This window comes from Leuciscus leuciscus, assembly GCF_965113295.1.
Source record: "Leuciscus leuciscus genome assembly, chromosome: 14".
NCBI classification, from domain to species: domain Eukaryota; kingdom Metazoa; phylum Chordata; class Actinopteri; order Cypriniformes; family Leuciscidae; genus Leuciscus; species Leuciscus leuciscus.
In genome coordinates, this window is record NC_138738.1 from 37052543 (window position 1) to 37076625 (window position 24083).

Genomic DNA, 24083 nt, shown 5'->3' on the forward strand with positions numbered 1-24083 from the left:
TCTCAAGGTCCACCCGGAAACGTAGTGGCCTCGGGATGCCCGCCCCCTCCGAGGAGGGTGCTAGAGCAGTCTGTTCGGTCGTTCCATGCCGGTGCGCCGTTACAGGGCGTCGAACCGACTACTCGACAGCAACAAAATCCAGAAACCAGTCTCGAGAGGCTGGTACCTCTAGTAGAATCTTTGACAGCGTGGAAGCTACTGTCAAATGTTTCTCGTTGGGTCCTGCAGACCGTGGAAAGAGGGTATTAGATACAATTCTATTAACGCCCACCGCGGTTTATGGGGGTCCTGCCCACAGTGGTGGGCCCCGAGCAGGTTCTGGTTATGGAACAGGAAGTAAACACTCTGTTAGAGAAGGGGGCCATAGAATATGTACCCCCCTCCAACAGGGAAACCGGGTTTTACAGCCGGTACTTCATAGTTCCAAAAAAGGACGGGGGATTGCGTCCCATTTTAGATCTTCGAGTTAGCCATGCAGCTCAAGTTCAAAATGTTAACCTTGAGACAATCGTGCCACAGATCAGGTCCGAGGACTGGTTTGTCACGATAGACCTCAAGGACGCATATTTCCATCCGTCCGTGTCTTTGGAAGTTCCTGAGGTTTGCTTTCGGGGGCAAAGCATACCAATATCGAGTTCTTCCATTCGGCCTGGCTTTATCACCCCGCACTTTCACCAAATGCGTGGATGCAGCTCTGGCGCCTCTGCGCCTCCGGGGTATTCGCATCACGAACTACATCGACGATTGGTTGATTTTAGCTCAGTCGCATTAGATGGCGGTTCAACATCGAGATGTTGTTCTCGCCCATATGAAAGAGCTGGGGTTACGGCTGAACGCCAAGAAGAGTGTGCTTTCTCCATTTTAGAGGACCACTTTTTTTAGGCGTGGTTTGGGATTCAGTGTCGATGCAGGCGCGCCTGTCACCGCCACGTGTAGATTCCATCCTGGCAGCTGTGAGAAGTGTAAAGCTAGGCCAGCTACTCACTGTCAAACAGTTCCAGAGACTGTTGGGTCTCATGGCAGCAGCTTCCAACGGGATACCTTTTGGACTGCTGCACATGAGACCCCTGCAGTGGTGGCTCAGGACCAGAGGGTTTTCCCCGAGGGGCAACCCATTTCGCACAATCAAGGTCACACGGTGATGCCTACGTGCCTTGGTTATGTGGAAGAAATCTTGGTTCCTGTCCCAGGGCCCAGTGCTGGGAGCTCCTTGTCGTCGCAAACTGCTAACGACAGATGCTTCCCTCACGGGTTGGGGAGCGATCCTGAGGGTCGCTCATCTCAAGGTCTGTGGGAAGACCATCATCGTTCCTGGCATTCTATAGCCTAGAGATGTTAGCTGTCTTCCGGGCTCTGAGGAGCTTTATCACAGGTCTCAGGGGACACCATGTGTAGTACATACGGACAACACGTAGTCGCCTATATCAAGGGGGTTTGCGCTGGCATGCCATATCCTCTTGTGGTCCCAGGGGAAGTTGCTGTCACTCAAGGCAGCCTACATCCCCGGGGTCCAGAATATAGGAGCAGACACTCTGTCGAGACAGGGGCCGAGGCCCGGGGATTGATGGCTCCACCCCCGAGGTGGTGGAGCTGATATGGAAATTATAAGTGGATCTGTTTACGTCTCGAGAGACGTCTCACTGTCCACTTTGGTTCTCCTTCACGCATCCAGCTCCTCTGGGACTGGATGCTATGGTACAGACGTGGCCGAGGCTACGTCTGTACGCCTTTCCCCCAGTTGCTCTGCTCCCGGGAGTTCTGGAGAGAGTTCGCAGGGACCGGGTTTGCCTGCTTCTTATAGCCCCGCGCTGGCCGGGCAGAGTATGGTTTCCCGATCTTGTGTCCCTCCTCGACGGGCCTCCTCTGGAGCTACCTGTCAGGAGGGACCTTCTGTCCCAAGCAGGGGGCTCAATATTTCACCCCCGCCCAGAACTGTGGAACCTGTGGGCTTGGCCTCTGAGGGGGCCCAGCTCATAGAGTCAGGTCTCTCAACTGAGGTTGTTGAGACCATTCTACAGTCCAGAGCTCCCTCCACGAGGAAACTTTATGCCCTGAACTGAAGAGTATTCACCTCTTTGTGTAGTGACCGTCGGTTGGATCCAGTCAACTGCCCAATTGGTACAGTTCTGGAGTTCCTGCAGGACCGGTTCACTGCAGGTCTGACCCCGTCCACTTTAAAGGTTTATGTGGCGGCCGCCTCTGACGTTCCGCCACACCATTGGACTGATTTTACATGTGCTTCAAGACGTCATCACGCAAAGCGTTCCCCATAGCGTCATTTCTCGACACAACGCTCGTTCCCTCTTCAGGGAACCGAGGTTACAGTCGTAACCGAGGCGTTTTGTGTGCATTTTTAGTAATTGTTCTTTTCTTGTCCCCATCTATTGAACCAGAAACAAACACACGAAAATGAACCACAAGATATTTGCTTTTAACAGTAGCAACTGGAGTCTAGCAACCAGAAAATTTTACATTTTCACACACACACACACAGACAGACAGACAGACAGACACACAGATGTTTCTGTAATTTATAGATAGATTTCTGCCATCTGTTATTTTCTACTTTTCTACTAGGCTATAATTCTGATCCTCTGACATCACTTAAAGTAACTTCTTGTAGCTGATTTGCAGCAGATCAGAAATCAAAAGATTGAAGTCTTTTAAGATTCTTTAAATGGATAATTTTATTTCTATTTGATATATTTCTGTGCTATATTTTATTTTTAAAATTTGGTTATATTTACATATTTGTATATTTACAGTAGGCATAATTGGTCCAGGAATCAGACATTGTGTATGTTCATGCACCATGAGTCCGCGCTAATTTTCTCTTCATGTTCAGTAAAGTGAGCCAAATGAAATGAAAGCCAAATGAAGCCTGGAAATGTATGTTTTGTTTTTAATAAAAGATCAGATAAAATAAGAAAAATAACTTTATCGTTGAATTGGAATCACCAGGCTCCACCCTCGTAATCGTGATAATAGTGAAATAAAATGACTATTAATATTGTGAAATAATATGTTGGGACATTTATGCAGGCATTAAGCAGAAGTCGGGTGGATAGCGTGAACAATTCCCATTACTTTAGATTTGTAACATTACAGATAAGATTTGAGTAGTAAAATGTAAGTTATGTCATTATATCATTGCTTAATTTGACGTCAGAGATGGGTTTAATAGTTGTTTTCATTTGTTTTTTCTTCATTTCAGAAAAAGTTACAGAACATAGGAAGAGCACTGTTGTGGAGCCTTTTATTCCTCCAGCAGATCCAGCTCCTGAACCATCGTCACCTGCTCCAGATCACTCCGGCGTCAAGCCAAATAATGGTAAATCATTATTTCTCCAACATTATTTTAAACAGTATTATCTTGTTTTCCACTCAAAATAAGGCTTGTTTTTACAGAATATTAAAATTATTTCCCCTATTATAATATTATTTTCTCGACCAGCGCTGACATTTTTTAAATAAAACAATGGATAATTAATATTATAAAAAAATTTAAAAAATAAAACAGTTTTTGATGTCTGAAATGTTCCATCCTCAGGCCGCGACGAATCCTGGACAACTGTTTCCACATGTTCTTCTTCGGACGTCATGTCATTTTTAGCTTGGTCCCTCCCTGATGAAGAACAGGTTTTGTCCAGGTCTGACAGCCTCGAAGAGTTTCTGTGTTCTCCGCTGCCGGGTCAAGTTCCTGTCGAGCCAACAGAGACATCAACTGGCCGAACTGCTCAGGGTGCCGTGGAGGCTTCTCCAGTGAACAAGAGCTCAACAGGTGAGATTGAAATAAGGCTGGGCAGTGCAAAGTCTACAGAAAGAGATTTTGCTATTTCATGCATAACTGAGTCAAGTTTTTAACATGTCCGCTCACATTTACTGTTGCTCGACCAGCACTGATATTTTTAAAATAAAACAATGAATCTAGCAAGCTAATAATTGTCTCATATTTTTCTGTTTGTTTTTCAGAGTCCTTTGAGTCTCTCTATAACGTGGAAAAGAAAATTGGATCCGGAGGATTTGGCAAGGTGTTCCACGGAACACGCAAATTTGATGGCAAAAAGGTAAATCTTACTGAATTGTACAAACATTTTGCTCTTGCATGCATCAAAACACATTTAAAACAATTTACAGATGGTTTAATACTTAGTACAAGGCCAGATGCTTGAATACTGTTACTGTTATTGAAACTGGGTCTTTTTTTTGTGCAGGTTGCCATCAAGCGGATAAGCAAGATTGACAACGATTGCTATCTTAATATTGTAAGTTGGCCAAAACCTGAATGTGTGTTGAGTTGTTTAAGTGCAGATTACTGTAGTTAATACACCCGTAGGAAGCATTGGGTATAAATGTGATTAACAAATAAGCCAAGAGGCACCAAATAACTTTGAGCTGAAAAGGCTCTTTTGAACGCATCTAAAAAGATCAAAGAATAGAACATTTCAAAATAATGTTTTCTTCAGATTTTTACCCAGCTAACCTTCTGTCTGCTTGTTCTCTCTAGCCTGGGTATCCCGAACCTCTCGTTACAGAAGTGGCGCTGATGCTGATGATGAGGCGAGAACCCATAAGCCCCTACATCATACAACTATACGACTGGTTTGAACATCCTAGAAAATTCACTCTGGTTATGGAGTATCCGGAACCCTGCGAGACCTTGAAGGACGCAATTTCTCGAAGACCTTGGTCTGACATGTTTTCACAGGTCATCATGGCACAGGCTGTGATAGCAGTGACAGTCTGCTACGAACATGGTGTTTTCCATAGTGACATTCATGCGCTGAATTTCCTGTTGATGGAATACCAGCTCAAGCTGATAGACTTTGGCTGCGGTCAGCTATTTAGTAGTGAAGGCTACGAGAGCAACACATACAGGGGTGAGCATTTTGGGAGTGTGGAAACCTGAAGGACTTACTAATTATTTGATGATGCTTTAAAAAAAAAGCTCAACAATGTGCAAATGTCTTTCTTACAGGAGCTCCGGGATACTGCCCACCTGAAGTCTTGACAGAACCTCGATTCCACGCCGTCCCAGCAAATGTCTGGTCTCTAGGAGTGTTGCTGTACGAGTTGTCGAACGAATGTCTTCCTTTTCATAGTGCAACGGAAATCACACAAGCCGAAGTTACATTTGAAAACCCCAACTTATCCGAATGTGAGTGAATAATGATGATAACATTGATACACACACATAAAGCAAACGATTTGTACAGAAAGTAAAAGGTTGTAGTGTGTCAGAATTTTTATATATAGCTCAACGTATAGCGAGAGCTGTTTTCAAAAATGCCAGGTCACATGGTCATGACTAACCAGTTCTCTCCTTATTAAAATGTGTACAGACTGCAGGGATCTGATTAGACAGTGTCTAGACCGGGATCCATCTAAACGCCCCAGTTTAGAGCAGATATTACAACATCCATGGTTTGAAGTTGCACTAATCTAGATTGGAGAAGTTGAGGAGATTCACTCGATCAGTTTCAGGTGTGAGGAAGTGTAACAGGCAGAGTAGGATTAAATTCTGGATTATTTGTAGTGAGATTTTCAAATTTGTGTTCATTGTAATGTTCTTGTTATAGTCAAATCACCTTCATTTATATAGCGCTTGATACTATACAGATTGTTTTAAAGCGGCAGTCCTGTAGTAAACAGGAAAATAACAGAATCAGTAAACCAAACAGAATTCAATTCTGTTCTAGGTCTAAAAAAACATTCATGAGTTGACTTGTTCATATACTCTTTGTTTTGGATAGGAAATAACATACTTGCTGAGAGCTCTGAGATCGAGACTTGACCCGAAGCCAGAAGTCCAACACCAACCTGACAGAAACTCAGAGCCTGTCCACGTCTGAGCAAGAACGTTTATTTTGTTTAACGTGTTTATATTTTATTTAACATTTGTATCTCTTGAATAGGCCTTTATCACAAAACAATAGAACGCCGGAAGTAGCCGTGAAGCAGTGTACTGCGTCTTCCGGTTATTGCGTTCACCATGGCTGCCTGTTATCGCTGGACTACTTCGCTCTCGCATCACCCAAAAGTTGGTCAAGACGATGTGGTGCGACTCGTGAATGAACACTCCAAGGTAAAATCTTCCATGCTGGAGAAAGGATACAAGTTCTTCTACGAGAATTTTATCTTTAATTATAGAGGTAAGTGGCTCGAATTCTGTTGGCGAGTTCTCGCTGATTGCTAGCTTGTTATGTTTAATAAGCTAATCGTCAGCTTGTTAGATAGGTTCAAATACAGCCAAAAAAAGGTATCCTATTGAATAGTTAGAACAATGTGACTGATTATTAATGCTATTAAGATATTTTGGCTTTCACTTGGGTATGTCAGTGTCAGTGATTATTAAACTTTTGCCCGAGGAGCCCAAATGGCTCTAGCTAACGTTAATGGCGCGAAGTTTGGATGGTCACTTTGGCTACATTAATGTTCCGAAATGCCATTGTGGCTGTTTAAGAATCACAGGTTAAGGTTAAGTTGTATGTGGTTAACATTAAATATTGAATCCTTTTTCAGTATGATGTGATAATATTTCCCCTTTTTACTGCAGTGTCAGATTTAGTGAGTGAGGAAGTGGTAGTGCAGGCAAGCTGCTACCGTTCTATGAAGAGCCACATACACCGTAGGTTACATTGTCAGGAGTCCGAAATCATGCTCTAGTCCCTACTCATCAATTTGCTTTACTGGTTTCCTGTAGTCTTTTATCAACAGGACATCATGTAGATAGTAGCCTAATCTTTCTGATCCCTGATGGATTTCATCAGATTTTCAGTTTGGATCCAGACAGTGCTACAGTACCAAAATACACCACACTTGTAATGTGTAGTGAATAGAGTATGGTTTCAGACCTAACGTTACACAGGTTCAGGTGCATTTGTTCAGTTCTTCTGCTGTTGCATGTCCTGCTGCTGTTGCCTTAATTTTGTTCAAACTAGTTTCACAGTAATGTTCCTAGTGTCAAGTAAATGCTTCTTACTGTATTGCCTAAACATCCAAACTTGTGTTCTCCATTTCTAGATTGTGCTGCATGCCGTTAAACCTGTGGAATTAAATGGATGCTCCTGCTCGTGTGCTGCTGGAATGGCTTTATGCAACCATGTGGTAGCACTTCTGTTTCAAACGGCTCATTACTGCACCATGGGGCTGAAAACTGTGCCAACCCCACTGTCGTGCACCGGTGTGCTTCAATCATGGCACCGACCAAGGACACAGGTAAGTTTGTCAGATGCAAGTTGTGTGTTTAAAGTTTGTAAGTGCACACTGTTGGAACACTGATTCTTCACTACTGGTGTAGATGTTTCTGCACAGTGTATCCATCTACACCTCATCCATATTAATTGTTCACATGGTAATATAACATTTGTGTATGGAAGTAAAATAAATGACAAATGTTTTTTAAACAAAAAAGCTTGTTGAATTGCACTACTTGAAAAAAAAAAAATGCATTGCATTAACCCTGCTTGCATTTTTATGGGCTGAAATTCAACATGGTTGTATATTTAAGCTGTGAATATTTCAATTTAAAACATTTCACACACGTTTTCATTAACAAAAATCCAACAATCCATATTCACCTTTCAGATTTCACTTCCAAAATATTCATTCCGTTTAAAAATACAACCTATAATATTCGACATGCAATTTTCGGTCCATTTTATTTTGGTCATGACGCACACCTTTTAGATTTTTGAGATTTAATCAAATAAACTGTCAAATCATGTGTAAATATTGCTATTTTTCAGTAGGTCTACTGTATGTTCTCATATTTATTTTAATATCAACTAGGCCTATCTGAAAAGTTTGCATCATGCCTGACACCTACTTGAACATTTTACAGTTGGTTTTATGACTGTAAGTCATTCTCTTCAAGCTAGAAGTTAGAATTGTGTTGAAGCAGGGTGTCAGGTTTAGAGATGAATCAGACAGGTGATTAGAATAAAACAGTAATTTATTTGGAACAGAAGCACGGATCCATCAGATGTATAATTGAGTTGATATAGGCAATGTGGAATTGAATAATGAACTCAGCTGGAGAAATAACAGAATGTCTTTTGCAGATGGAGGTGACCAGGCTGGAGAACGGAAGATGAAGGAGATCAGCGGTGATGGCAGATGGTAAACAGGAACACAGACTGAAGATGAGTATCGCAGGTAAGTAGAACAGAGATTGTACCGTGTTGGACGATGATATATCCCAGGAACTGAACAGAGGTGGTGTGGAACTCGCACTTCTCCAGTTTTGAGATAAAGTTGGTGAGCTTGCAGTTTCTCAAGGACCTGCGTGATGTGGTGTCGATGTTCAGAGAGGTCTCGGGAGGAAATGAGGATGTCATCGATGTATACCACCACAAATCGATTGAGGAACTCCCAAAATACCTCATTCATGTAGCCCTGGAATACCGCTGGAGCGTTGGACAGGCAAAAAGGCATAACCCGGTATTCGTAGTGCCCAGAGGGTGTGATGAAATAATATAGAACGTTTTTGGGGCAGACCTTATGGAAGTAGAATAATGTCAAATGTTTTTGAAATAAAAAGCCTGTTGAATTGCACTACTTGAAAAAAAATAGGCATTGCATTAACCATGCTTGCATTTTAATGCATTGTATTTTTAGTGCTTACATTTTTATGGGCTGAAATTCAACATGGTTGAATATTTAAGCTGTGAATATTTCAATTAAAAACATTTTAAACACCTTTTCATTATTAAAAATTCAATAATCCATATTCACCTTTCATATTTCACTTCCAAAATATTCAAACTGTTTAAAAATACAACCAATAATATTCAACAGGCAATTTTCGGTCCATTTTATTTCGCTTTGCAAATTCGCTTCCACAAATTCAGTGGTTCAAATTCGACAGTAAATTCAACATTGACGTCCAGGAACTGCAGGAAAAGCAGTAGATTGCTGAGCATACTCTCCATCTGCTGTTAGTCGACCTCACCAGCAGATGGTGCAAAAGCGCTTGTTGCTGACGAAGACATTCATTCATAAATGGGTGCCGGTGTGGTCAGAAGTTCGAGCTCGGCCAGATTCGGCTCTAAAGCCTTGTTTATACTCGACGCGTCCACACGAGCGCGAAGTTGCGCGCGGCAAAAATGACGTCATTGCGGTGTGGGCGGTCGTGCGCGTTGGGTTCGCAAGACCCAATTTCGCCTGGCGGTGTGCGCGACATTTTTTGTAACAACGCGCGCGGCGCCGCATCCGAAGATGAACGACTTCGAGCCGAATCTGGCCGAGCTCGAACTTCTCACCACACGGCACCCAGTTTGCACGTCTAAATGAGTTGCTTACATTTAACAAATGAGCATACAATAGCATAAAAAGTGTTTTTAATGAACATAAAGGTCCATGTTTAATAAAAATGTTCACGAAACTTAATGAAATGTTTAGTGAAATTAGAAAATATAAGAGATTGTTAATTTATTTATATTGTAAATAATATATATATATTTTGTTTTATTGTCACTAGTAATAATCTCAGGGTTTACTGGGTTTTACACGATTCTTTTTGTAGTGTGGTATTGGTGGCCGTGTACTAAAATAAACATTGTCACGTGTGTATAGCTTCTTCTTCTAACCGCTGATTCCTGATGGTTTAGAGGATAATCACTTGAGTCGCCCCCTATCGTTTCAAAGAATAGTACAACGGCGAGCGCGTCAAGTATAAACGCCTCGTCCGTTTGGGGAGGTGCGCGCGCAGTCTGCGGAGACTTGCGCTGCGGAGCCAGGCGAAAGTATAAACAAGGCTTAAGTCGTTCATCTTCGGATGCGGCGCCGCGCGCGTTGTTACAAAAAATGTCGCGCACACCGCCAGGCGAAATTGGGTCTTGCGAACCCAAAGCGCACGACCGCCCACACCGCAATGACGTCATTTTTGCCGCGCGCACCTTCGCGCTCGTGCGGACGCGTCGAGTATTAACAAGGCTTTAAGCTTTGCGCGTTATTCTGAGTCCATCTGCTTGCCTGCGAGTTTGGTCTTTTATATCACTGTAGTCCATTAAGCTACGTTAAGCGTACATGGTTGTATATGTCCTGCAGGGGAATCCTTAAGTATTGAGGGAAACCCTAATAGCCTGCATGCAGCACATCGCCACAGTATAAAGTTAAGGCAACTAAACAACCAAGAGAAATATATGTCAACCTCAAAAATGTAACATTGGATCTGTATATCCGCATCGGGGAATAACATTATAATCTCATTCACGGTAGAGAAAGAGGCATGTAGGCTACACAGGAAAAGTAACCGTGAAGGCACTGAATTTAACATAAAACAGCCGTCATAATAATCACAAATACACTTACATTGCTGTAAATGAGTTTTATGAATGAATGACTTGTTCTAACTGTTGCTGGTCTTCAACACGCGCTTTTGCACCATCTGCTGGTGAGGTAGACTAACAGCAGATGGAGAGTATGCTCGGCAATCTACTGCTTTTCCTGCAGTTCCTGGACGTCAATGTTGAATTTACTGTCGAATTTGAACCACTGAATTTGTGGAAGCGAATTTGCAAAGCGAAATAAAATGGACCGAAAATTGCCTGTTGAATATTATTGGTTGTATTTTTAAACAGTTTGAATATTTTGGAAGTGAAATATGAAAGGTGAATATGGATTATTTAATTTTTTATAATGAAAAGGTGTTTGAAATGTTTTTAATTGAAATATTCACAGCTTAAATATTCAACCATGTTGAATTTCAGCCCATAAAAATGTAAGCACTAAAAATACAATGCATTAAAATGCAAGCATTTTTTTTCAATTAGTGCAATTCAACAGGCTTTTTATTTCAAAAACATTTGACATTATTTTACTTCCATAAGACCTGACCTGTTGAAAAGAGATGGTATTCATCCCTCCTGGGATGGTGCTGCTCTTCTCTCTAGTAATATGGCACATAGTCTTAGAGCTCAAACTTGACAATCTGGGCCTCAGGTCAGGAAGCAGACAGACTGGCTAAACAGACCGTCTGCTAGCTGTCTCACGTCACCAAGGTCAGATAAATCCCATCACAAAGAGCCTCTTTCACCTAGATATCATCATATAGAGACTGTGTCTGTTCCCCAAATTAGGACATACAAAAAACTCCTAAACCCATTCAAGGGTAAAAATTTAATTGATGTTCATCAAATAAAAAACAGATATAATACTGATGAACAAATGATAAAGCTCGGGTTGCTGAATATTCGATCCCTTACTTCAAAAGCACTTATTGTTAATGATATGATTACAGACTATAATCTAGATGTGCTGTGTTTGACAGAAACGTGGCTAAAACCAAACGATTATATTAGGCAAGGCAAGGCAAGGCAAGTTTATTTATATAGCACATTTCATACACAATGGCAATTCAAAGTGCTTTACATAGGAGAAATTAAAATAATTAAAAGAATAAGAATAATTAAAACAGTTTAGAAAAATAAAATAAAATACAGTACAGTACAAACAGTCGGACGAACAGCGGCACAGTGCTCATTCAGTAAATGCATAGCTAAACAGATGTGTTTTGAGTCTGGATTTGAATGTGACCACTGTAGGAGCACATCTGATCTCTTCTGGAAGCTGGTTCCAGCTGCGGCTGGCATAATAGCTAAAAGCAGACTCGCCATGTTTAGAGTGAACCCTTGGTATTTCTAGCTGATATGATCCTAATGATCTGAGTGATCTGTTGGGTTTATATTCAGTGAGCATATCTGCAATGTATTGAGGTCCTAGGCCATTGAATGACTTACCAGTAATAATACTTTAAAATCAATCCTAAATCTAACTGGGAGCCAGTGTAAAGACCTGAGGACTGGTGTGATATGTTCATATTTTCTGGTTCTGCTCAGAATCCTGGCGGCAGCGTTCTGTATGAGCTGCAACTGTCTTATGGTCTTTTTGGGAAGGCCAGTGAGGAGTCCATTACAATAATCCACCCTGCTGGTGATGAAAGCATGTAAGTTTCTCTAAGTCTTGTCTGGAAACAAAGCATCTAATTCTTGCAATATTTTTTAGATGATAGTATGCTGATTTAGTTATTGCTTTGACATGACTACTGAAACTAAGGTCTGACTCTAGTGTCACACCAAGATTCCTGACTTGATTTTTAGTTGTTTGACCCCTAGAGTGAAGGTATGCGTTCACCTTGAGAACTTCATCTTTGTTTCCAAACGCAATGACTTCAGTTTTGTCTTTGTTTAATTGAAGAAAGTTTTGACACATCCAACTGTTGACTTCGTCAATGCATTGGCACAGGGAGTCAATGGGGCTGTAATCGTTAGGCGAAAGGGCTAAGTAGATCTGTGTGTCGTCGGCATAGCTGTGGTAAGCAATTTGGTTATTTCTCATTATTTGGCTCATTGGGAGCATATACAGGTTGAACAAGAGTGGCGCAAGAATTGAGCCTTGAGGGACTCCGCATGTCATGGATGTCCACTCAGACTTATGGTCTCCTATACTCACATAATAACCTCTCCCATCTAAGAATGACCTGAACCATTTTAGGACTATCCCAGAAAGCCCCACCCAGTTTTCCAGCCTGTCAAGAAGTATTTTATGATCGACAGTGTCAAATGCAGCACTGAGGTCGAGTAGTACCAGCACTGATAATTTTCCTGAATCAGTATTTAAGCGAATATCGATTAAGCGATATATAGATTGAAAATTGTCAAAGTATCCATTCGAGCTTAAGAATTTGTTCAGCTGATTGAAGATAACTTTTTCTATGATCTTGCCTATTAAAGGAAGATTTGAGATCGGTCTATAGTTGCTTAATATGGTCTTATCCAGATTGCTCTTTTTCAGGAGGGGCTTGACAACTGTAGTTTTCAGGGAGTTTGGAAAACTCCCAGAGAGAAGTGAGGCACTTACCACTTCTAAAAGATCTGCTTCTAAACCGTTAAACACACTTTTGAAAAAAGATGTGGGAAGTGTGTCAAGGGCGCATGTTGATGTTTTAAGGTGCTGTACGGTTTCTTCCAAAATTTTGCCATCAATTTCTTTGAAATCAGACATAGTAACTACTAGGGATGTCCCAATACCACTTTTTCACTTCCGATACGATATCAGCTTTGGCTATTTGCCGATACCGATATCAATCCGATATTTTTATTTTATTCTTGAACTGGTTTTATTTTATTCTTGAACTGGTTTTCAATCTGGTTTCCGACCCTGTTGATTTTCTCCTTGATTCTTTTAACTCAAAAGTTAAAAGTGCAATTGATGATATTGCTCCTGTGAAAGTCAGGAATAAGAGTGGCAGACAAAAAGCACCTTGGAGAAACTCAACAGCAGTGCAAAATATGAAAAGACAATGCAGAAAAGCAGAGCGCATGTGGCGGAAGACAAAACTTGTAGTCCATTATATTATAACATCTACAAAGACAGCCTGCATGCTTTCAATATGGAACTAGGCAAAGCTAGACAGACTTTCTTCTCAAATATTATAAACTGCAATTTAAACAACACACGCACTCTTTTTGCTACTGTAGAGAGACTGACAAACCCCCCAAGCCAGATTCCCAGTGAAATGCTCTCAAACAGCAAGTGCAGTGAGTTTGCTTCTTTCTTCTCTGACAAAATCAATAATATCAGACAGGTGATCAGCACATCATTGAGTTGCGCTGGGGTCAGACAGATTAGACCACCTGAAAAAGTAGTAACTTTGTCTGATTTCAATAAAATTGATGGCAAAATTTTGGTAGAAACCGTACAGCACCTTAAAACATCAACATGCGCTCTTGACACACTTCCCACATCTTTTTTCAAAAGTGTGTTAAACAGTTTAGAAGCAGGTCTTCTAGAAGTGGTAAATGCCTCACTTCTCTCTGGGAGTTTTCCAAACTCCCTGAAAACTGCAGTTTTCAAGCCCCACAATCTGGATAAGACCATATTAAGCAACTATAGACCGATCTCAAATCTTCCTTTCATAGGCAAGATCATAGAAAAAGTTATCTTCAATCAGCTGAACAAATTCTTAAGCTCGAATGGATACTTTGACAATTTTCAATCTGGTTTCCGACCGCATCACAGCACAGAGACAGCGCTCATAAAGATAATAAACGATATTCGCTTAAATACTGATTCAGGCAAATTATCAGTGCTGGTACTACTCGACCTCAGTGCTGCATTTGACACTGTCGATCATAACATACTTCTTGACAGGCTGGAAAACTGGGTGGGGCTTTCTGGGATAGTCCTAAAATGGTTCAGGTCATACTTAGATGGAAGAGGTTATTATGTGAGTATAGGAGACCATAAGTCTGAGTGGACATCCATGACATGCGGAGTCCCTCAAGGCTCAATTCTTGCGCCACTCCTGTTCAACCTGTATATGCTCCCAATGAGCCAAATAATGAGAAAGAACCAAATTGCTTACCACAGCTATTCAGACGACACACAGCTGTACTTAGCCCTATCGCCTAACGATTACAGCCCCATTGACTCCCTGTGCCAATGCATTGATGAAGTCAACAGTTGGATGTGCCAAAACTTTCTTCAGTTAAACAAAGATAAAACTGAAGTCATTGCGTTTGGAAACAAAGATGAAGTTCTCAAGGTGAACGCATACCTTCACTCTAGGGGTCAAACAACTAAAAATCAAGTCAGGAATCTTGGTGTGACACTAGAGTCAGACCTTAGTTTCAGTAGTCATGTCAAAGCAATAACTAAATCAGCATACTATCATCTAAAAAATATTGCAAGAATTAGATGCTTTGTTTCCAGACAAGACTTAGAGAAACTTGTGCATGCTTTCATCACCAGCAGGGTGGATTATTGTAATGGACTCCTCACTGGCCTTCCCAAAAAGACCATAAGACAGTTGCAGCTCATACAGAACGCTGCTGCCAGGATTCTGAGCAGAACCAGAAAATATGAACATATCACACCAGTCCTCAGGTCTTTACACTGGCTCCCAGTTAGATTTAGAATTGATTTTAAAGTATTATTACTGGTAAGTCATTCAATGGCCTAGGACCTCAATACATTGCAGATATGCTCACTGAATATAAACCCAACAGATCACTCAGATCATTAGGATCATATCAGCTAGAAATACCAAGGGTTCACTCTAAGCATGGTGAGTCTGCTTTTAGCTATTATGCCAGCCGCAGCTGGAACCAGCTTCCAGAAGAGATCAGATGTGCTCCTACAGTGGTCACATTCAAATCCAGACTCAAAACACTTTTGTTTAGCTATGCATTTACTGAATGAGCACTGTGCCGCTGTTCGTCCGACTGTACTGTACTGTATTTCATTTTATTTTTCTAAACTGTTTTAATTATTCTTATTTCTTTTTATTATTTTAATTTCTTCTATGTAAAGCACTTTGAATTGCCATTGTGTATGAAATGTGCTATATAAATAAACTTGCCTTGCCTTGCCTTGCCTAATACTCCTAATAATAAAATATATGGAAGCACTTTGCTCAATTAGCCACATAAAAACATCTCACTCAAATGGAGAACAAATACTTCTCCAGTATATAGTCCACAACAACAGTTGATAATGAAAGACTGCCACACTTTATTCAAAAGACCTTGAGATATGTTTGATAACCTGAATGAATTTAAAATTAATTTGCTATATTTTAGATCAATATATTTGTTTCCTTAAAATTTTAATTAACTTTAACTTTATTCTAATCTGAATTATAAATCATTTATTTCTGTATAAAATAATACTACTTTTAAAAACACATTTGATTTTCTTTTTTAATCAATGTAGAATGTGTAAATTAAAAATAAACAGATTAGTGCTCTGTTTTAGGACAAGAAATGAAAACCAATGCAATATGATGAATGTCCAAAAGATGAGATAATTTTTGCTTTTAAACAGCGTGTGTGTGTGTGTGTGTGTGTGTGTGTGTGTGTGTGTGTGTGTGTGTGTGTGTGTGATTTTGGTTGGGTGACAGTTACAGTTTGACAAGAGTTTATAGTTTGACAAAAGCACAATGTTGTGTTTTACACAAATATAAGTAGGCTAAACCCTTTTTGCAGTTTTAATGATGTCCTGTATGAAAATGACGGAGTATGTTTTTATGTTTCCACTGTTCGATGGCGCCCGTGCCTCTCTCTCTCTGACACACACACACACACATTCCAGCATTGCAATCTTGACATCGCAGCCTGTTCATTTTGCTGCATTCACACCAAACGCGAAAAGAGCGTCAAATTCGCGTCTAGTTCGATGATTGAACAGTTTGAATCCATTCGCGCGTCCAAAGTGAATAGGACGCGCCGCGCGCGTATAATGATAAAGCGAGCATTTGAAGCGATATAGACGCGCGTTCAGAGCTAAGGCGGGGCTACAGATTAGGTGTCCGTCCCTAAAGAACCCGCATATGTCTATGCGCGTATCTAACAGTATCGTTAGTTCCGTATTACATTAAATAATGTGCACGCGAGTTTTATTTATTTTTATACCGTGTATTCTCTGTGTAAATCCATGCACCGAACGTACGTTCAGTACGAATACATGTACTGTTCCACCCCTAATAGGTATCGTATCGTATCATTTTTTTTCTCCCCTCCGATATCCGATCTAGCGTTTTGGGCCAGTATCGGCACGATACCGATGCCGTGGATCGGATCGGGACATCCCTAGTAACTACTTCCTCAGGCGGTCTGATCTGTCTGACCCCAGCGCAACTCAAGGATGTGCTGATCACCTTTCTGATATTATTGATTTTCTCAGAGAAGAAAGAAGCAAACTCACTGCACTTGTTGTCTGAGAGCATTTCACTGGGAATCTGGCTTGGGGGGTTTGTCAGTCTCTCTACAGTAGCAAAAAGAGTGCTTGTGTTGTTTAAATTGCTGTTTATAATATTTGAGAAGAAAGTCTGTCTAGCTTTGCCTAGTTCCATATTGAAAGCATGCAGGCTGTCTTTGTAGATGTTATAATGGACTACAAGTTTTGTCTTCCGCCACATGCGCTCTGCTTTTCTGCATTGTCTTTTCATAATTTGCACTGCTGTTGAGTTTCTCCAAGGTGCTTTTTGTCTGCCACTCTTCTTCCTGACTTTAACAGGAGCAATATCATCAATTACATTTTTAACTTTTGTGTTAAAAGAATCAAGGAGAAAATCAACAAAATCAAGTCTGCAGATATGCTTGGTGTTAAGGATATAGCCTTCATAAATAGTGCACTAGTGTTCTCATTTAAGCATCTCTTCTTGACAGACACAGATCTAGCTTCAGTGGCAGGAGAGATCAATATATCAAAGAAAATACAGAAATGATCTGTTTTCAGGGAGTTTGGAAAACTCCCAGAGAGAAGTGAGGCATTTACCACTTCTAGAAGCATCACAAAAAGAAGTGCTTTTTGTCTGCCACTCTTCTTCCTGACTTTAACAGGAGCAATATCATCAATTACACTTTTAACTTTTGAGTTAAAAGAATCAAGGAGAAAATCAACAGAGTCTGCAGATATGCTTGGTGTTAAGCTTGGTATGTTTAACACACTTTTGCCCTCATAAATAGTACACTAGTGTTCTCATTTAAGCATCTCTTCTTGACAGACACAGATCTAGCTTCAGTGGCAGGTAGGGGTATAACGATATTCAAACCGAACCGAAAAACGAAGTCGTCCTTGGGTGCTGAATCTTGGAGCAGTTCTAATGTGTCTGTCTGTGGTGAGCTCTGTGGGCAGGGCTCAGCTGAGATTGTGTCCGTGAGCAGAGGTTGTTGTGGCGGAGTGTCCTTGTGTGATATGTCAACCGCATGTCCATTTTGCTGCTGAAGTGAAGTCCCGTGGTCATTCATACTGTGTCCAGGTGTGTGTGTGCCGTTCAGATTGGCACACACTGCAGAAGGATGATTGACGGAGAAGTAGATATTGTCCTTTAACACTCTTGAACCAAGTTTGTTTGGGTGATGGCCATCCCGGTGAAACAGTTGTCTCTGACTCCAGAAAAGATTGAAGTTGTCAATGAAGTTCACTCCTTTTATATTGCAGGTTTTTTGCAGCCATGTATTAAGTAGGGATGTCCCGATCCGATCCACGGCATCGGTATCGTGCCGATACTGGCCCAAAACGCTAGATCGGATATCGGAGGGGAGAAAAAAAATTATCCGATACCTATTAGGGCTGCATGGATTTACACATAGAATACACGGTATAAAAATAAATAAAACTCGCGTATAGACATATGCGGGTTCTTTAGGGACACCTAATCTGTAGCCCTGCCTTAGCTCTGAACGCGCGTCTATATCGCTTCAAATGCTCGCTTTATCATTATACGCGCGTGGCGCGTCCTATTCACTTTGGACGCGCGAATGGATTCAAACTGTTCAATCATCAAACTAGACGCGAATTTGACGCTCTATTCGCGTTTGGTGTGAATGCAGCAAAATGAACAGGCTGCGATGTCAAGATTGCAATGCTGGAATGTGTGTGTGTGTGTCAGAGAGAGAGAGGCACGGGCGCCATCGAACAGTGGAAACATAAAAACATACTCCGTCATTTTCATACAGTTTGACAAAAGCACAATGTTGTGTTTTACACAAATATAAGTAGGCTAAACACTTTTTGCAGTTTTAATGATGTCCTGTATGAAAATGACGGAGTATGTTTTTATGTTTCCACTGTTCGATGGCGCCCGTGCCTCTCTCTCTCTGACACACACACACATACACACACATTCCAGCATTGCAATCTTGACATCGCAGCCTGTTCATTTTGCTGCATTCACACCAAACGCGAATAGAGCGTCAAATTCGCGTCTAGTTTGATGATTGAACAGTTTGAATCCATTCGCGCGTCCAAAGTGAATAGGACGCGCCACGCGCGTATAATGATAAAGCGAGCATTTGAAGCGATATAGACGCGCGTTCAGAGCTAAGGCAGGGCTACAGATTAGGTGTCCCTAAAGAACCCGCATATGTCTATACGCGAGTTTTATTTATTTTTATACCGTGTATTCTATGTGTAAATCCATGCAGCCCTAATAGGTATCGGATAATTTTTTTTCTCCCCTCCGATATCCGATCTAGCGTTTTGGGCCAGTATCGGCACGATACCGATGCCGTGGATCGGATCGGGACATCCCTACTTAATACATGGCTGCAAAAAACCTGCAATATAAAAGGAGTGAACTTCATTGACAACTTCAATCTTTTCTGGAGTCAGAGACAACTGTTTCACCGGGATGGCCATCACCCAAACAAACTTGGTTCAAGAGTGTTAAAGGACAATATCTACTTCTCCGTCAATCATCCTTCTGCAGTGTGTGCCAATCTGAACGGCACACACACACCTGGACACAGTATGAATGACCACGGGACTTCACTTCAGCAGCAAAATGGACATGCGGTTGACATATCACACAAGGACACTCCGCCACAACAACCTCTGCTCACGGACACAATCTCAGCTGAGCCCTGCCCACAGAGCTCACCACAGACAGACACATTAGAACTGCTCCAAGATTCAGCACCCAAGGACGACTTCGTTTTTCGGTTCGGTTTGAATATCGTTATACCCCTACCTGCCACTGAAGCTAGATCTGTGTCTGTCAAGAAGAGATGCTTAAATGAGAACACTAGTGTACTATTTATGAAGGCAAAAGTGTGTTAAACATACCAAGCTTAACACCAAGCATATCTGCAGACTCTGTTGATTTTCTCCTTGATTCTTTTAACTCAAAAGTTAAAAGTGTAATTGATGATATTGCTCCCTAGAAGTGGTAAATGCCTCACTTCTCTCTGGGAGTTTTCCAAACTCCCTGAAAACAGATCATTTCTGTATTTTCTTTGATATATTGATCTCTCCTGCCACTGAAGCTAGATCTGTGTCTGTCAAGAAGAGATGCTTAAATGAGAACACTAGTGCACTATTTATGAAGGCTATATCCTTAACACCAAGCATATCTGCAGACTCTGTTGATTTTCTCCTTGATTCTTTTAACACAAAAGTTAAAAATGTAATTGATGATATTGCTCCCGTTAAAGTCAGGAAGAAGAGTGGCAGACAAAAAGCACCTTGGAGAAACTCAACAGCAGTGCAAATTATGAAAAGACAATGCAGAAAAGCAGAGCGCATGTGGCGGAAGACAAAACTTGTAGTCCATTATAACATCTACAAAGACGGCCTGCATGCTTTCAATATGGAACTAGGCAAAGCTAGACAGACTTTCTTCTCAAATATTATAAACAGCAATTTAAACAACACAAGCACTCTTTTTGCTACTGTAGAGAGACTGACAAACCCCCCAAGCCAGATTCCCAGTGAAATGCTCTCAGACAACAAGTGCAGTGAGTTTGCTTCTTTCTTCTCTGAGAAAATCAATAATATCAGAAAGGTGATCAGCACATCCTTGAGTTGCGCTGGGGTCAGACAGATCAGACCGCCTGAGGAAGTAGTTACTAGGGATGTCCCGATCCGATCCACGGCATCGGTATCGTGCCGATACTGGCCCAAAACGCTAGATCGGATATCGGAGGGGAGGAAAAAAATGATACGATACGATACCTATTAGGGGTGGAACGGTACATGTATTCGTACTGAACGTACGTTCGGTGCATGGATTTACACAGAGAATACACGGTATAAAAATAAATAAAATTCGCGTGCACATTATTTAATGTAATACGGAACTAACGATACTGTTAGATACGCGCATAGACATATGCGGGTTTTTTAGGGACGGACACCTAATCTGTAGCCCCGCCTTAGCTCTGAACTCCTGTCCTATTCACTTTGGACGCGCGAATGGATTCAAACTGATCAATCATCGAACTAGACGCGAATTTGACGCTCTATTCGCGTTTGGTGTGAATGCAGCAAAATGAACAGGCTGCGATGTCAAGATTGCAATGCTGGAGTGTGTGTGTGTGTGTGTGTGTGTGTGTGTGTGTGTGTGTGTGTGTGTGTGTGTGTGTGTGTGTGTGTGTGTGTGTGTGTGTGTGTGTGTGTGTGTGTGTGTGTGTGTGTGTGTGTGTGTGTGTGTGTGTGTGTGTGTGTGTGTGTGTCAGAGAGAGAGAGGCACGAGCGCCATCGAACAGTGGAAACATAAAAACATACTCCATCATTTTCATACAGGACATCATTAAAACTGCAAAAAGTGTTTAGCCTACTTATATTTGTGTAAAACACAACATTGTGCTTTTGTCAAACTGTAAACTCTTGTCAAACTGTAACTGTCACCCAACCAAAATCACACACACACACACACACACACACACACACACACACACACACACACACACACACACACACACACACACACACACACACACACACACACACACACACACACACACACACACACACACACACACAGACACACACACACGCTGTTTAAAAGCAAAAATGATCTCATCTTTTGGACATTCATCATATTGCATTGGTTTTCATTTCTTGTCCTAAAACAGAGCACTAATCTGTTTGTTTTTAATTTACACATTCTACATTGATTAAAAAAGAAAATCAAATGTGTTTTTAAAAGTAGTATTATTTTATACAGAAATAAATGATTTATAATTCAGATTAGAATAAAGTTAAAGTTAATAAAAATTTTAAGGAAACAAATATATTGATCTAAAATATAGCAAATTAATTTTAAATTCATTCAGGTTACCAAACATATCTCAAGGTCTTTTGAATAAAGTGTGGCAGTCTTTCATTATCAACTGTTGTTTTGGACTATATACTGGAGAAGTATTTGTTCTCCATTTGAGTGAGATGTTTTTATGTGGCTAATTGAGCAAAGTGCTTCCATATATTTTATTATTAGTAGTATTAGTTCAAGAATAAAATAAAAATATCGGATTGATATCGGTATCGGCAAATAGCCAAAGCTGCGGCATCGGTATCGTATCGGAAGTGAAAAAGTGGTATCGGGACATCCCTAGTATTAAGCCCAAGCAACCGTGAAAACCTGTTTGTTCCTCTTGCTGGGAGTGGTCCACTGATGAATGTTTGAACTTTCAGTCTTTTAAGTGTTTCAAAAAGTTCATTGAAATCCTTCTTAAGGAGTTCTGACTGCTCTTTATGAATATCATTCTTCCCCACATGAATGATGAGTCGATTTGCAGTCTTATGTTTCATCAGAATGTTCTGAAGTTCCCTGTTTATATCAGAAGTTGTTGCTTGTGGAAGGCCGCACGTAGTTGTATCCCTGCCGCTAATGTTTCTGATTATGGAGTCTCCCACTATCAGAGTCCTGGGCTCGGCTGCGCTCTGAGCTGAGTGTCGCTGTCTGCTCGACCTTGAGCGCCAGTTAGCATCAGTGTTAGCTACTGGCTGATTCAGTCTGTGTTCGATCACATTCATCACGTTTGGGGATTCCTCATTTACATTCATTAGTACTTGAAATCTGTTTCTCAAGATGTATAGGCGGTGGTAGGAGACCAGTGTTTGCAATCCTTGTCAGAGTTGTATCTGGGGTAGAGGATGCTACTGCAGCAATATATGAGGCTCGTGACAATCTGATGTCTCGAGTGCCTTTGGGTCTCGCTCCCTGTTTGTGCCATCGATTTGTAAGTCGATCGGCTTGTTTCTCTACCTGTCGAGGAGCACTAGTTTCATGGGACTCACCGGCTATATGCTGAGGGTGTCCATGACGAAGCTCTGTTGTGTGTTCCGTCTGGTTTGGTGGTCCCGTACGTAACTTTGTTTCAAGAAGTTAGTGCAGCAAGTAGATTCTTGAACCAGAAGAGGCATTTTCTCTCTTATCCTTATGAGTGTAGGCAGTTGTGTTTTCCTTTCCCCGGAATGTAAGCTGGTCGGGTAAAAGAATTCTGCGTTTTTGTAATAATCCAAACTTTGTCGTTTGAGCACTGTGCTGATTTGCTGAAGTTAAAATTAGGTGATAAAAGGAAATAAAATATGAAAATATGGGAGAGATAAAATGTAAAAGCGATAGAGCAAAGCGCGGAGCAGTTAGCAAGAGGGTCCGAACAGTAGCTGTGCAGGAAGTTCCTCTCCTTTCCTTTCCTTTCCTTTTAAGAAGTTTCTTAATAAAGACATGGAACTCTCATCACGGTAAAACGCAATGAACGAGCGTCACTCTTTTACTTTCGTTTTCAACAACGTAATTTTCTTCAGGGAAAACCAATCAAGGAAAACATATCAGGGCTCGACAGTTAAAGGGTTAATTTAGTGATAACAATTAATTAATAAAGCGGTCATTTGCCAGGTTAGGTGTTCATATAGCCTATCTCTGAAAATATGCGATTTAAAAAGCCCATTTCGAGTCTTGACTCAATTTCGACCAAATACATAACGTTAGCAAACTGTTACTGCGGTTATGGGATAGCTTACATTAACGTTACAGCACGTTATCGTTGACGTTAGCTCACTTTAACGTTAATAAAAACCTTTTCTACTTTACCTCTCTGGATCTTTGGGGAATCTATGAAATGCTAGTTGATTGGTTGTACACTGGTAGTTGTTGCAGTCGATGGCAGAACACTGTTTTCTAGACATAATGTTAATGCTGTATACGGTAGTTGTGCTAACGGTAAAGCCGTTGGTTCAGTCCAAAATGGCGACAGCAGCGCCATCTAGCGATTGTTGTCAAAACTGACACGGAGTTTCGCCTCTTGGTACTTCTATACTCTTTGCTCATACTGGCGGTTTAGTTTCAAAGTAGCCTATCATTCTTTTCAACATTCCTTATTTGTATATTGAAAAAATATTTACACTCTCAAAGTCTCATTTAATACAGTTTTAATTTTTCAGTGTAAATTATTTAATTTGATTGGTAACAGCCTAGTGTCTTATAATTTGAATTTAATAGATTGATTAAATTTAAGAATTTGAAATGAACAATGAACTGAACAAAAAATTATTCTGAGTGTTTTCAAACAGTGATGTAATGAAACATTGACAATTTATGTTTGAAGGGAGTAAAGCCTCTGATTAGCCTATTAAGGAAATGTAATTCTGCCAAAAGAAGAACTTTTACTTTAAATAAATGTTCATTTTAAATCAGCCTACTTCGTGTGATATGCTACCATATTATCATGCTTAACACTAAGAATTTGAATAATTGTATTGTGATAATTATTGTGATAATAATAACTGTATTATTATTAGCCCGGTTCTGTCAACTCTGCACTGGCTCCCTATTAAACATTGTATACATTTTT

The 24083-nt window shown here is 40.9% G+C and overlaps 1 protein-coding gene across 1 annotated transcript in view; it reads left to right on the plus strand.

Moving 5' to 3' along the window:
* The window catches only part of LOC309473910 (uncharacterized protein), a 59298-nt gene that overhangs the window by 20416 nt on the left and 14799 nt on the right, over window positions 1–24083 (plus strand). The window contains exons 5-13 of the mRNA XM_082136171.1: window positions 3215–3331; window positions 3551–3781; window positions 3973–4067; window positions 4215–4265; window positions 4508–4880; window positions 4979–5158; window positions 5916–6152; window positions 7024–7218; window positions 8064–8157. Of these exons, the coding sequence (XP_081992297.1) occupies window positions 3215–3331; window positions 3551–3781; window positions 3973–4067; window positions 4215–4265; window positions 4508–4880; window positions 4979–5158; window positions 5916–5950 (1082 nt within the window). The 3' untranslated portion in view covers window positions 5951–6152; window positions 7024–7218; window positions 8064–8157. The remainder of the gene's footprint in view (window positions 1–3214; window positions 3332–3550; window positions 3782–3972; window positions 4068–4214; window positions 4266–4507; window positions 4881–4978; window positions 5159–5915; window positions 6153–7023; window positions 7219–8063; window positions 8158–24083) is intronic.